We start from the raw sequence: 12,075 nt of genomic DNA on the forward strand, positions 1-12,075 counted from the left end.
CTGGATCTCAGAATGGTGCTGTTCTGAACTTTTCCCCTGACCTGGATTGGTTTCATTAAACTTTTTGAAACTTCCCACTGTCTGACTCGCCTGAATACTGGGTCCATCTATCCTGTTTCATGACAGTTTAATTTGCTTTAATAGCTGCTTTTATATTTACTTGCCTTTATTCTTCTTCTATTTAATTGTTTAATTCATGTAAATGACATTGAAATGTCTTTGTGCTGAGTTGTGCTATATAAATAAATTGCTGTGCTATGACGTCCTGAAAGTGTTTAATTAGCAACAATGAAGTATTTTTTTTCTTCTCAATTTACAAAATTCTATAAAATATTCTTGAATAACAATACCAAATAAAATGTAAAAAAAATTATTATTATATTTTAGCAAGTGTTTTCCCTTTATTTTCACCTAAAGTTAGAAATGGCACTGTGGTTATTTAAAAAGGAAAGATCTATGTTAAAAAAAAAAAGTAATATAATGTAAAAGAGTTATTTTCGCAGCAGTCAAAAACGGCTCTTTAGATTGTAAGGGTTGAAGACCCCTGGTCTAAAAGATAAAATCCTAATAAAGGGGTGGAAACAGGTTATCTCTGATCTGTCAGTAGTTTTTGGTAGGGGATCAGAGTGATGTCATCATCTGATCACATGGCTTGTAAACTAGGCTAAGAGGATTATTCTGTTTTCCCTTCTGTCATATTTATGTTCTGTTTTTATCATTCAGCCTGTTTGCTTTTATAAGGAGAAGCAGAGGGACCCGGACGGTCAAGAGGCTTTTTGACTTAACGGTTCACAGATGATAGGAAACGAATCAGTGGATGATCAACAGATGAAGCTGAATGCTTGTGCTCTGTTTCTGCTGCTGCTCAGCCCTCTGCGACGGGTTGACTGCAGCCTGCCCGTCTTCACTCCCGCCACAGCAGCTCTGCAGGTAGGATAAGGGTGAGCTCAGGAAATCAAAAAACATAGAGGATGGTGCAGAAAGACGTGCATTTGGTTGTTTAACATAAAAAGGTCAGATGTTTGTTTTAGGAATGTCCTGTTTGATGATAATGTAGGTCATGAGGCCTCAGGTTGGACTTGAAGCACATTTCTAGGAGATTCTTATCCTGAGATGCAAAATATGGACAGTATTTGTATAAAAAACTGCTTAAATGGAGGATTCATGAGACATATGACCGTCGGTGTTTATTCTGCAAATCTATAAAAGAGTCCCGAGGGATAGATGTGTGTCTGGCTTTAAATCTGCCCAGTAGGTTTTTTAATTTGGGCCTATTTAAAATCAGATCCTTCTTTTTAAACACTCTCTTCTCTGGAGCATTCTCACACTGGCTTCTTTAAGGTGACAAAAACAATGCAGGGGCACAGAGATATTTAAACAAAAACAAATGATAGCTACAGTCTTTTTAAATGTGTTGTAACATATATGATTCACAGAATTAACACAAGGTATATCTGTAAACTAAATATACATCCTTGTATTTGTGTTTAAAACTGACCTTTCAGAAGGTCGGCTTCCAATTCCTTTTGTTTGACATCCATTGAATCCTCCTGCTTTGTTACTTGGAAATCCACATCTAAAGCACATATTTTGTTTCTATAATCAGACACAGTGTAAACCACCCTTTTGCTCTCTTTTAGGAGAAGGTTTCTGCAAACTCTGAATCAAACACTATCACCTCTCTAAAGGAGCACGGCTTCATGCGGCTTCCTGGAATCTGTCGACGCCTGAAAAGACGCAGAGTCACTATAGTGGTAAATATCTTCACGTCGACAGAGCACAGAGATTTTTTATAGTGTTATTTTTTATTTTTTTTTTTTTTTTTTTACATTTTTTTACTAATTCCTGTTTAAAATAAATTTTTTTCCTGAAAATTATCATACAGACATTTTTCACAAATGTTTAAAAACCTTTACATACCGGTAAATTAATTATAAATTGCAAAGGAGTAAATTTACACATCCAACACTTCCTTGAGTGAATTTATTAAGATGGGTAGATGTGTTAAAATGAAGACATTCCTTTAAATGATAGTTGCTGTGAATAAGCTCTCTATTTTTTATAAATGGAATCACACTACAGGTGTAACTCATCAGTCAAAGCTCTAATGTTTTACTGATGAAAGGCCCACATTGCATCTGAGTTTATTTTGCCTTGATGCGGAGTGAGCTTGATGGTAAGAGGAGGTTGACAGAAAAAATGTTTTTTTCAGTGTTAGAGAACAACAGCAGAGATCGACTGTTGTTATCGGGGGAACAAATACTCTCCGTTGCAGAGATGCTATATATGATGCTAAAAATAATTTGTGGGAGAAGCATATTACACATGGTAAGAACTCAGGTGCTAAGATTTCAAGAACCGCGGCTCCAGAGACTTACTAGGCTGTTTCACTGGGAGGCAAAGCAATAGACCCAGCAGGGTATTTGGATTCTTTGAAATAGGTTGGTTTTCTGATGCTAAAAAATTTGTTTTTTCTTTTTTCCTTTGAAAGCAAGTTTTAAGTTCTGAGTTTCCAAAACATTGATTGTTGGACTGTTGAGACTACAGGTAATTTTAACAGCAATAAAAAGGACTGCAGTGAAATACAGGATGAATATCTACTATAGCATATATATCTTTGAATTTCTAAAACATTTTGAAAACTTACTCACTTTATCTATCTAAGTATATAATAATTTAGAGCAACCACAGCTACAGCAAAGCTCTGCAGGTGTAAAGCAAAGAAACAGTACAGGAAACATGGGAAAGATGAATATGAACAGACAGTCAAAAATAAATTAGAATAAAAAATAAAAAGTGCAAAAAGAAGATTTTGCGTTGACCCAAAAGCCAAGGGAGATGATTCCATATTCTGGGAGCAGCAACACTGGAGGCTTTGACCTTCTGAGCTTCCATCTCTGCACCTTCAGCAGCAGCTAATTAGCTAGTCATCCATCCATCCATCCATCCATCCATCCATCCATCCATCCATCCATCCATCCATCCATCCATCCATCCATAACTACCCTCTATGACTCTGCTGTGTCTCTTTTTTTCCTCCTCTCTCAGTGTAACCTTGACAAGTTCTGTTGGGGCCAGAGTTGGTGGAGAAGACAGAAGACTCCACCTGGCCAGGTGTGCCGTTGCCCTCGGCGATCAAGATGTTCACATTTCTTCCTTCACAGCATCTGAACAATAACTTTAACAACTACTAAAAAACTACAAGCAGAAATGTTAGCTTTGTTTTAATCGTGCTTTTTGGTTTCATATTTATGTGAACCTTAAATTTCAAAAATAAAATGTAAATATTTTTTTTTTATGTTCAGCCGAGATTAAGTTTCTCTGGATTAAAGAGGAACATTTATTTATGATTGTAATTATGACTCATATGTTTGTCAAGGTGTGATTCTCAGCCCTTTAGATGGCGCTGTGGATCAACTGACTTCCGCCAACACTAACGTTTCCACCTGGGCATGTAGACTAGAGGAAGTGACAATGATTCCCTTTCATAATAAATGTTTAGTGTTCAGCCAAACTCTTCCATATCCCTACTGGCTACCTGGATTTGGTTTTTACTTGGATGTAGTTTTTACATATGCATATATATACATACATAGATATATATACAGAAGAGCTATATGTATAAATATGTTATCTCTTTTTTTATTTTTATTTTTATCTTTATTAATCTTGTGTTGTTGGATGTGTGTATATACATATAAAACTGTAACTGGAGCGTGTAACAAAAGTAATTTCCCTCTGGGATTATTAAAGTATTTCTGATTCTGATTCTGATCCCCACAGACTGCTGCAAAGTCAGTTACTTGATTCCACTGGCTGGAATTAGTTAGACAGATAATGTTTTTCCTAAATACTTTTCACGTCAAACTGATTCTAAAAAAGAACAAAGAACATTAGAAATTGGATCAAGAACAAGGACTCAGGAAATAACTAGAAAGATGCTGGAAGGTGAAAGAGGCTGTAGTGCTTATGATCATTGGAGCACTGAGGCAGTAACCTCTCCACACTGGAAAAGTGGCTACAACAGATACCTGGAGAAACGTCAGACATCTTAGTCCAGAAATATGCAGTTCTACAGATAGCTAAGATACTGCGATGAGCTTTAAGCTTCCAGGCCTCTGGTAGAGGACCCAAGCTTCAGATGAGTAAACATCAGAGGTCGGTAGGAGGAGGTGGTGATTCTTAATGTGGGCTCCTGGAGAATTTTGGCAAACTCACAGCACTTTTACATACTAAAAATCCTGAAAGATTCATGCAGATTAATTGCCAGCTTCTAAAGATATAGTGATGCTTTAAGATCTTTGAAGAGCTCTGAAAAAACAAACAAACTCTTAAATACTAAATAAGTTTCTTAGGGATCGTAATCACTGGCAAGAAAATATGTTTGAGGTTCTAAATGAATAGTTCTAGGAAACAAAGAAACTTTAAAAACTTTAACATGCTTAAGAAACCTATGTCATTTTTTTTATTTACATTGCATTTGCATCAGTATCCCTGTTTGTTTTGGTGCAATTTAAAACTGTATTCAATTCATATTTTGCCTAAAGATGTAGTTTGATAGATATTTGTCATTGATTTCTACATGCCTATATATATTTGTATGTTATGTAGGTGTTTTTTATATACAATAAATTATGTAAAGATATATAATAATAAAAATATGTTCTTGCCTCTGTCTCTACTTCCAAAAGCTGTTGACGTGCTTTTATTTTGAAGTGTCCTCACCGGAACTTTTCTTACGTCTGTCGGCTTTTTCGTGTCGTCGTGAGGGGAGGCCAGTCGTCCACAAATCCACGGATCGTCTGTGGATCTAAGTAGTATCTCTCTTTGGTTCTCGATACATTTAACGGGCAGTGTGTATCAACCGTCGCAGGAAACCAGCCGGTCTTGCTTTCAGCTCCCTTTTTGGGTCTAAAAATGGCGGCTGTTTCAGCGGACCACGGTAAGTGCTTAGTTGAGCTAACAGTAGCTAGCGTTAGCTCCTTTTCTTTCTGGGTAAACAGAGAGGGGAGACAGTAAATCACTGCTACAAATTCCCCATGTTTGTGTTTTTTTTTTTCAGTAAGTTTGAACTAAACAGAATTCAGACTGTTATTATTATATAATAACAGCATATTAGCCGGTTAGCTGATCTGTTAATGTTGTAGAGCTGTTATTGATCAGCTGTGTGTACAGTCAGTTGATGATAAACCATCTGTTGGTCACATAATCGCAAGGAGACTTCTCAGTGCCTCTTAATTACATGGATCAAAAACGGGGCCTAAAATATGATTTTCATCTGCATATTTAGATCTTTCCCACTTTTATTTTTTTTTTATCAAACCTATTATTTTTATGACACAACTATGAACAAGTGTTTGTGTGTGTAGTATTTCTTACTTCCCTGTAATTGAGGTTTCAAATGATTGAGATAGTATATAGAAATGTTTTAAAGTGGATTTTCTCCTAGCATTTCTTTGTACTTTGATTTGTTTTGCTTATTAATTAATATTCAACCCTTGTATTGTGCTTTATCTTTAGTAGAAAACTGTCTCACTGCTTTCTTAGAGAGAGTAACAGAAGTGTATGGAAGAGAATTAGTGCCACTGAAAAAAAAAATTAAACTGATTTTTACATATTATTGCAGATTAATATGGGGGAAAAAGTCAGAATTCGGACTTCATCTCAGAATTCTGTTGTTTTTTTTCCTCAGAACTCTGACTTGAGTCTCAGAATTCTGACTTTTTTTCTCAGAATTTTGGATCTTAATGTAGATGGGCATCATGAAGGAAGAAATATGGGAGCACTCAGCTTCACTGACAAAGATGTAAGTTGTTTGGGAGGGCTAGTAACACATTGGTGGAAAATTATGGAATTAGTTTTCGTGACCGAGGTGTGATGTTATTTTATTAATGGAAGAGCGGAAGGTGATAAAAAAAAAAAAAAAAGAACTAGTTTAGTCTCTAAAACATACATGGCTGTGGCTTGATGAACACATTTTTTAGCTGTCAGAATTTTGAGATTAAAGTCAGAATTCAGATTTTTTTTCCAATACTAAGCTGAGATAATATTTAAAAATCTGTTAACTTTTTTTTTTTAGTGGCCCTAATCCTCTTCCATAGAAATAATAGTTTTCAAAATGGAACATTAAAATTAGTGTTACCATTTTTCATTAGTATATTGTATATCATTTTCACTGTTAGGCTGTTCTTATATTTCTATCACTGTTGGACTCTTTCATACTAAGCAAGCTGTTCATGCACATCCTTTGTATATGTGTGTTTATAAATGTTTTTTTCAATATAAATAAGCTAAATGTTATAATCAGACGTTGATTTGACAGTGATTTATTTATTGTTTATATTTATCTTGAAATCACACCTTGACTTTCAATTTTACCCATTGGTATTTTCTTCATAATCTACTGACTGAATTCTCTCCTGTTGTGGAAAGGGTTAAAGCAACACTCCAAATTCCACAAAGAGGTCTTTAAAGATGCATCTTTTAACTGTGTTTCCTAATCTAAGGGGTCCAGATTACATCCCAACACGACTTTGCCCCCTCATTGAGAAATATTAAGCACACTAAAGGGATTAAGGAGTATTTTAATTGCATCATCTGATTTTGAATTAAGTACCTGCTTATTTCACATGTGTTTCTGGAAATATTTAATTATAAAAGAGCACATTGTGTTTACCCTTTTAAATATTGTTTTAACTTTAAAGATTTGGAGACATTGAAATGAGATCAATTTCCTCTTGACTCGTGGTGCAAACGTCTGCTGAAACATGGAATCAATCTATTTATCCTGTTTATCTAGGTTTTTGACCATCTTTATTTTATTTTCTTTTATCAAATCAACTGTGGTTCGAAACACAAAGCAGGTTCATTGCAACCAGGGAGTTTTTGGGCTGATTTATGGATCCATTTACAACCTATGTCACCAGGAATGTGGCTGTGCGGTGTGGAAGCAGAAAAGCTGTTTAAACATATAAGAAAACGCTGTTGTGTTACATTAACTGAAGCCGATCCTCTTAGAACGGACTACAGTTCTTCCTTAGACAAACTATTGATTGTTTCAGAGTTCAGGATGGCTTCAGGCTACAAGCTTCATTTGCTAAACTTAATGTTATAAAACAAACTTTCCTATTTTTCCCAGATAATGTTCTGCTAGCTGATATACTTCCATTACCAGACTGATATCAGCCCTCTTTGTTTACAAACAGTGGATGGGTTTAATGTTTGACAAGAACTTGGATAAGTTGCATATATGAATATTATATATGATAGCAACTCGAAAAAATAGATGGACTTGCAAAGTTTTCCTATTATACACGAGTATAACTGAGGTGATGCTAGATTTTGGTCAGAAAAGAGTGAAGGCTGTTTAAAAAAAACATAAAAGATTCCATAAAAACAGTGACAGTGCAATTAAGTTTTCAGGGTTAGTAGGGTTTTAGAGTTTTTTTTCAGTTGTTGGTTTAGTTTTAAACATTACTTTTTAGTGACTCATACCCAAAGTTGCTCCAAATTATACTGAAAGTTTTTCTTTTTTTCCTCTCTCAGGTCTCAGCAGTCAGTCGCCTTAACTCACTCACTTTTATCGGAGTACGATGTAAGCAGCACAGACGGCAAAGTCATCCTAGAGTAAGCCTGTGCCTGCTGCAGAACCAGTGGGTTACTGGTCAGTAACCAGTAGCAGAGAGACAGAGTGGCTGTGCTGTCGCCTTCCAGCTGGAGAGGAAGACTGATGGAGAGCGACTGTCGGATCCCAGTCGCTTGCTGTCGACCTCGAGTCCTCCTCCTCCAAGCTCTGTTCTGGGGTCTGGTCTCGCTCAGGTCAGTTTCTGACCTGAAACAAGAGGTTGCTTTGGTTTCACTGAATCAGATTATTATTTTTTTAGTTCATATACAGCTAAAACTCTGTTAATTGATTTTTTTTTTCTCCCAGACTGGCCCAAAAGCTAGAAAAGTAGTTTATTTATTATTATTATTTTTTTAATAAATGTAAAAAAATGAAATAATTCTATCTTTTGTTTGTTTGTGCAATCCATCGGTGCGTCCATACATTTCCTTGTTTGCTTCCATTCTTTATGGTTGTTGCTCTTTGGATCCATGTTTTAAAAGTTTTTAGAACTCTGTCCTTTTCCAGAATTAACAGCCTGGAAATTATGCTAATTTTTAGAGTCATGTTTTTAAAAGCCTCTGAAACTTGATAGCAGATGGAGCTGATGGAGACGAAACTTTGCCAAGTTTTTTATTTATTTTTTTAATTAAAAAAAAAAATTGATTTGTTTTTCAGAGTGTTTGGAGCAGCTCTGCTGAGTGAGGAGAAGACAACAGGTACGTCTTAGCTGCTTCTAACTCGCCGCCCTCATTAGCTTTAACCTTTCCAGGTTTGGTGTATCTGACAGCCTCTTCTTCTGTGTCTGCAGTGAAGCCTGCTGTCACCCCCTGCTGGCTGTTGGAGAACTTTGTGGTTCTGGAGGAATGTAATCGCTGCAGCGACTTCAACGCTGTAAGTGTGTTTAGCTTGTTGTTTATCCACAGAAAGACTTTATTTAAAAATCAATTTTCACCCCCTCTTTAAGATAGTGAGGCTTGAAGAGTTTTACTTTTATTCAATATTTTATCTTTAATGGATCATTTTAATTCTAGATTGAATTTCAAATACTAATATAATTAGTTTTTAGCAGCTGACATTGGTAAAACACCATTTGTTCTACATCTTTGAGTCCCATTTATTAGCATTAAATGTTAATAACCTGTTACAGGGGACCCTTTATCAGGAATGCAGTTACATAATGGTGAAATAGGAAAACAAGTTTTCAGTTTCCAAATAAAACAATTTTCTCCCAGGTGTCACGTTTTTAAACGTTTTCTATCATGTTGTTACTAAAATTTACAGTCCTTCAACATGCTGGGATGATGAATTTTCTTACCGAATGGAGCAGAGAGAAAAACATCACTGCCACTTATGTTCTGCGTATTCAAATTAGATTATTTTGGAAGAAGTGGAAATAATTGATTATTTTCTATTTTAATTGAAGTATTTTTTTTATGTGTTTTCAGTCAGTAAACTTTTTGGGAGAATCTGTCTTCCAATGAGGCCAGGCTTTAGTTTTTGTACAGAAACACAACTTCTGAACATGGATCCATGCAGGAACCATATCTAAGATAATGAGCTGATGGGGAGAATCACTGCTGACAGTGATAATGTCTCGATTGTGTGTGTTTTTTTTTTTTTTAGAAGACGCAGTCAGCCTGCACACAGACGGGATATGTGGAGAGGGTGAACTGCACCAAGACCAGCAGAGAGGAGTATAAGAGGTGAAGACTTACTCGAGACTGAAAATTACTTATTCTGTCCCCTATAACCGTCCTTTTTTTCTTCACGTCCTTCCTTCGTTTTCCTGTTTTCAGACAGGCCCCATAATAAAATCATGGCCTCTGTAGAAATATGCACCATAAATTTGGCTAAATGTCAATATTTAGTTTTTTAGGGATCTCCTTATGGGTGGACACCATGCATTCGATCTGACTGTCCTTCTCCTTTCAGCTGTCGTTCTGCCCTGATGGAGGAACACCTCTTCTGGAAGTTTGAGGCCGCCACGTTGGCGCTGACGGTTATCTTCGCTGTTCTGGTGGTCATCCGTCAGCGCTGGCTGGATCGCCTTGCATCTGAAAAGGTCCGCAGGCAGATCGAATCCATCTAAGAAGAAGAGCTTGTTGGGCTTTTTAAATCCTGTGGCAGTATTTTAAAACTGACCCGCATTGGAAGGTTTTGACAGATCAGTCGGGACTAAAGACGAAGCGGCAGAGGAACCGAGCTGTTGGACGTTTTCTGTGGAGCTGCTCTAAGTCTGTGAAGTTTTTCCTCTTCCCCAGCCATCGTTTCTCTTTTAAAACTGTGGAGAAAAAACTAAAAGCAGGATGATGAAATGTCCTGACACACAATGCAAACTGTAGATTATATATTTTAGTGTACAGAGTTTATACAGAAATCAGGAAGGAGAAGTTCTGGACCTGAGAATAAAGACAGAACTTGAAGCGAGTGAGGATCAAACTAAAAAGAAGTGAAACTGACAAACTTCAGAAGCAGTGGCTGAAACTTTTTTCTCCTGATGTCATAAACTGACTGACCCCTCTAACGTCACACGGCGTTTTCCAAAAATGGACTCTGGAAATGACATCACAACAGGAGAATGCAGCAGCTGCTTCTGAAGTCATTCAGCTTGACTTCCTGTTGGTGATTTATACTTTGGATCCATGGTGTGGTCTGGATTTGCTTTACATCCGTGTTGGATGATATGACTGGATCTCAGTTCTGAGCCGTATAGCAGGGTTCCTACGCTGCCTGGGAAAGTCTGGAATTTGGTGTCAGTATTTTCAAGGCTTCAAAAGCAGAGGAAGTGAAGAAAATGTTTATATTCCCTTCTAAATCTTTATCTGTCCTTCCTTTTTACCTCTCCTTGGATCTGTTCTTCATTGTTTCTTCATTCTCTCATGTCTCTCTTTTTGTCTTCCTTCCTTCCTCATCCATTCTGCCCCCCTATTTTTATTCCTTTCATTCCTCTTTTGCATCCCTCTTTATCCACATGTCTTTATCTTCTGTCCTGCTTGCCCACTATGGAAATATTTTCCTAAATTTCATGGTTAACTTTGGCGTTTTTATAGTTTGAAATAAACTGGGGGGTCTGATAATGTCTATTCTGGACAAACAGGATGAGATGGAGCCCTGCTGTGGAGAATTTAGGCATAAAAACTGAAAAAGGATCTAACAGATAATATCTACCCATTCTTTCCCCAATTGATTCACATTTCTGATCTTATTGGCTGGTGCTTTAAAATACGTAAAAAAACCCCAGAACAATTGTTTTGATTTTATGCTCCTGTTTCAGAGTGTTTCAGCCTCGTTCTTATGTTTTGGTTGTAAATAGTAGGTTTATGTTGGACCTTTTGTTTCTCTCTAAAGTTTCTGATGAAATAAACTAAAGAGAAACTTAAAACTGAGTGAATGGATTCATTTAGCATTTAAGTCATTCTGAAGGTAATTATGCAGCCTGGAAAAATGGAATTTGGGGGTTTTAAAAGTATTTTCAGATATTTTATAATTTTTTCCAAAAATCTTCCTAGAACAGAGAAATCTGGTAGCATGAGCCTGGAGAGGTCTGTAGTCACCCTATTTTGTGGGTTGACGAATAAAGAGGAGGAAGAGCTGGTCAACAAAGAATACCGCAGCTAATCATCAAATTAGTAGAGTCATACTTTATTTTTAAGTTATTTTCCTTTTCTAGTAGGAATGCTTAATTTTTAATCCAGTGTCTTGTTTCCATGCGGTATAAATAGATGACACACATTTTTTTAAGCAACTTAAAGTGAGTTGATTCTGATCTTTTCCAGTCAGAAAATGTCTACATTAAAATAACTGCTTATCAAACACTTTTTTATGACTTAATAAGCAAACATGCAGCTGAAATTGATATTTTTTCTGTCCCTCCTGTTTGGAGTGTTGTAGGCACTTTAACAGTAGCACTTTAATTTGGTGTTCAAGTGAACACTAAGGTATTTATACTCCTCAACCACCTCCACTTCTTCTAACAGGATTCAACTTGTTCCTATTTCTTCTGAAATCTACAATCATCTCCCTTGTTTTGTTGACAGTTGGGATCAGATGATCAGATATCTGCATTCAGCTTCTTGTCCATCTTTGATCGGCCCAATGATTGCAGAGTCATCTGGGTATTTCTATAGATGACATCACTCTGGTTCTGGAAGTCGGAGGTGTATGGAGTAAAAATGAATGCAGAAAGCACTGCTCCATGTGTTGCTCCTGTGCTGCTGACTACTTGATTACACAGCTGTTCTTCAGTTTAAAAAAATTGGTCTTTTTGTCAGGTAGTCTTTGATCCAGGCAATTGTTGATGTCTCCAGCTGAGTCTTCTACAGCTTCTCACAAAGTAAGTCAGGCTGAACTGTATTAAATGCACAGGAGAAAACAAAGAAGTGTTACTAACAGATCTGAACACATCTGGGCTGCAGCGAGAGATCTTCACAGTAACGTGTCCTGATGACACCATCAGCTGTTCGCCAACA

The 12,075-nt window shown here is 36.7% G+C and overlaps 2 protein-coding genes across 2 annotated transcripts; both read left to right on the top strand.

Annotated features, from left to right (window-relative positions):
• The first annotated feature begins 638 nt into the window (after window positions 1-638).
• On the top strand, window positions 639-3,215 carry si:ch211-191i18.4 (uncharacterized protein LOC799350 homolog). Its single transcript, XM_038277173.1, has 3 exons — window positions 639-930; window positions 1,641-1,754; window positions 3,049-3,215. The coding sequence occupies exons 1-3, from the start codon at window positions 796-798 to the stop codon at window positions 3,169-3,171; spliced, it is 372 nt and encodes a 123-aa protein (XP_038133101.1). The 5' UTR covers window positions 639-795; the 3' UTR covers window positions 3,172-3,215.
• A 1,518-nt stretch (window positions 3,216-4,733) lies between these two features.
• On the top strand, window positions 4,734-10,841 carry jtb (jumping translocation breakpoint). Its single transcript, XM_038277174.1, has 6 exons — window positions 4,734-4,942; window positions 7,546-7,818; window positions 8,282-8,322; window positions 8,415-8,497; window positions 9,230-9,309; window positions 9,539-10,841. The coding sequence occupies exons 2-6, from the start codon at window positions 7,730-7,732 to the stop codon at window positions 9,693-9,695; spliced, it is 450 nt and encodes a 149-aa protein (XP_038133102.1). The 5' UTR covers window positions 4,734-4,942; window positions 7,546-7,729; the 3' UTR covers window positions 9,696-10,841.
• The last annotated feature ends 1,234 nt before the right edge of the window (window positions 10,842-12,075 follow it).

The sequence above is a fragment of the Cyprinodon tularosa genome, unplaced genomic scaffold (assembly GCF_016077235.1).
Source record: "Cyprinodon tularosa strain WSP-4 unplaced genomic scaffold, ASM1607723v1 ctg13, whole genome shotgun sequence".
Lineage (NCBI taxonomy): Eukaryota > Metazoa > Chordata > Actinopteri > Cyprinodontiformes > Cyprinodontidae > Cyprinodon > Cyprinodon tularosa.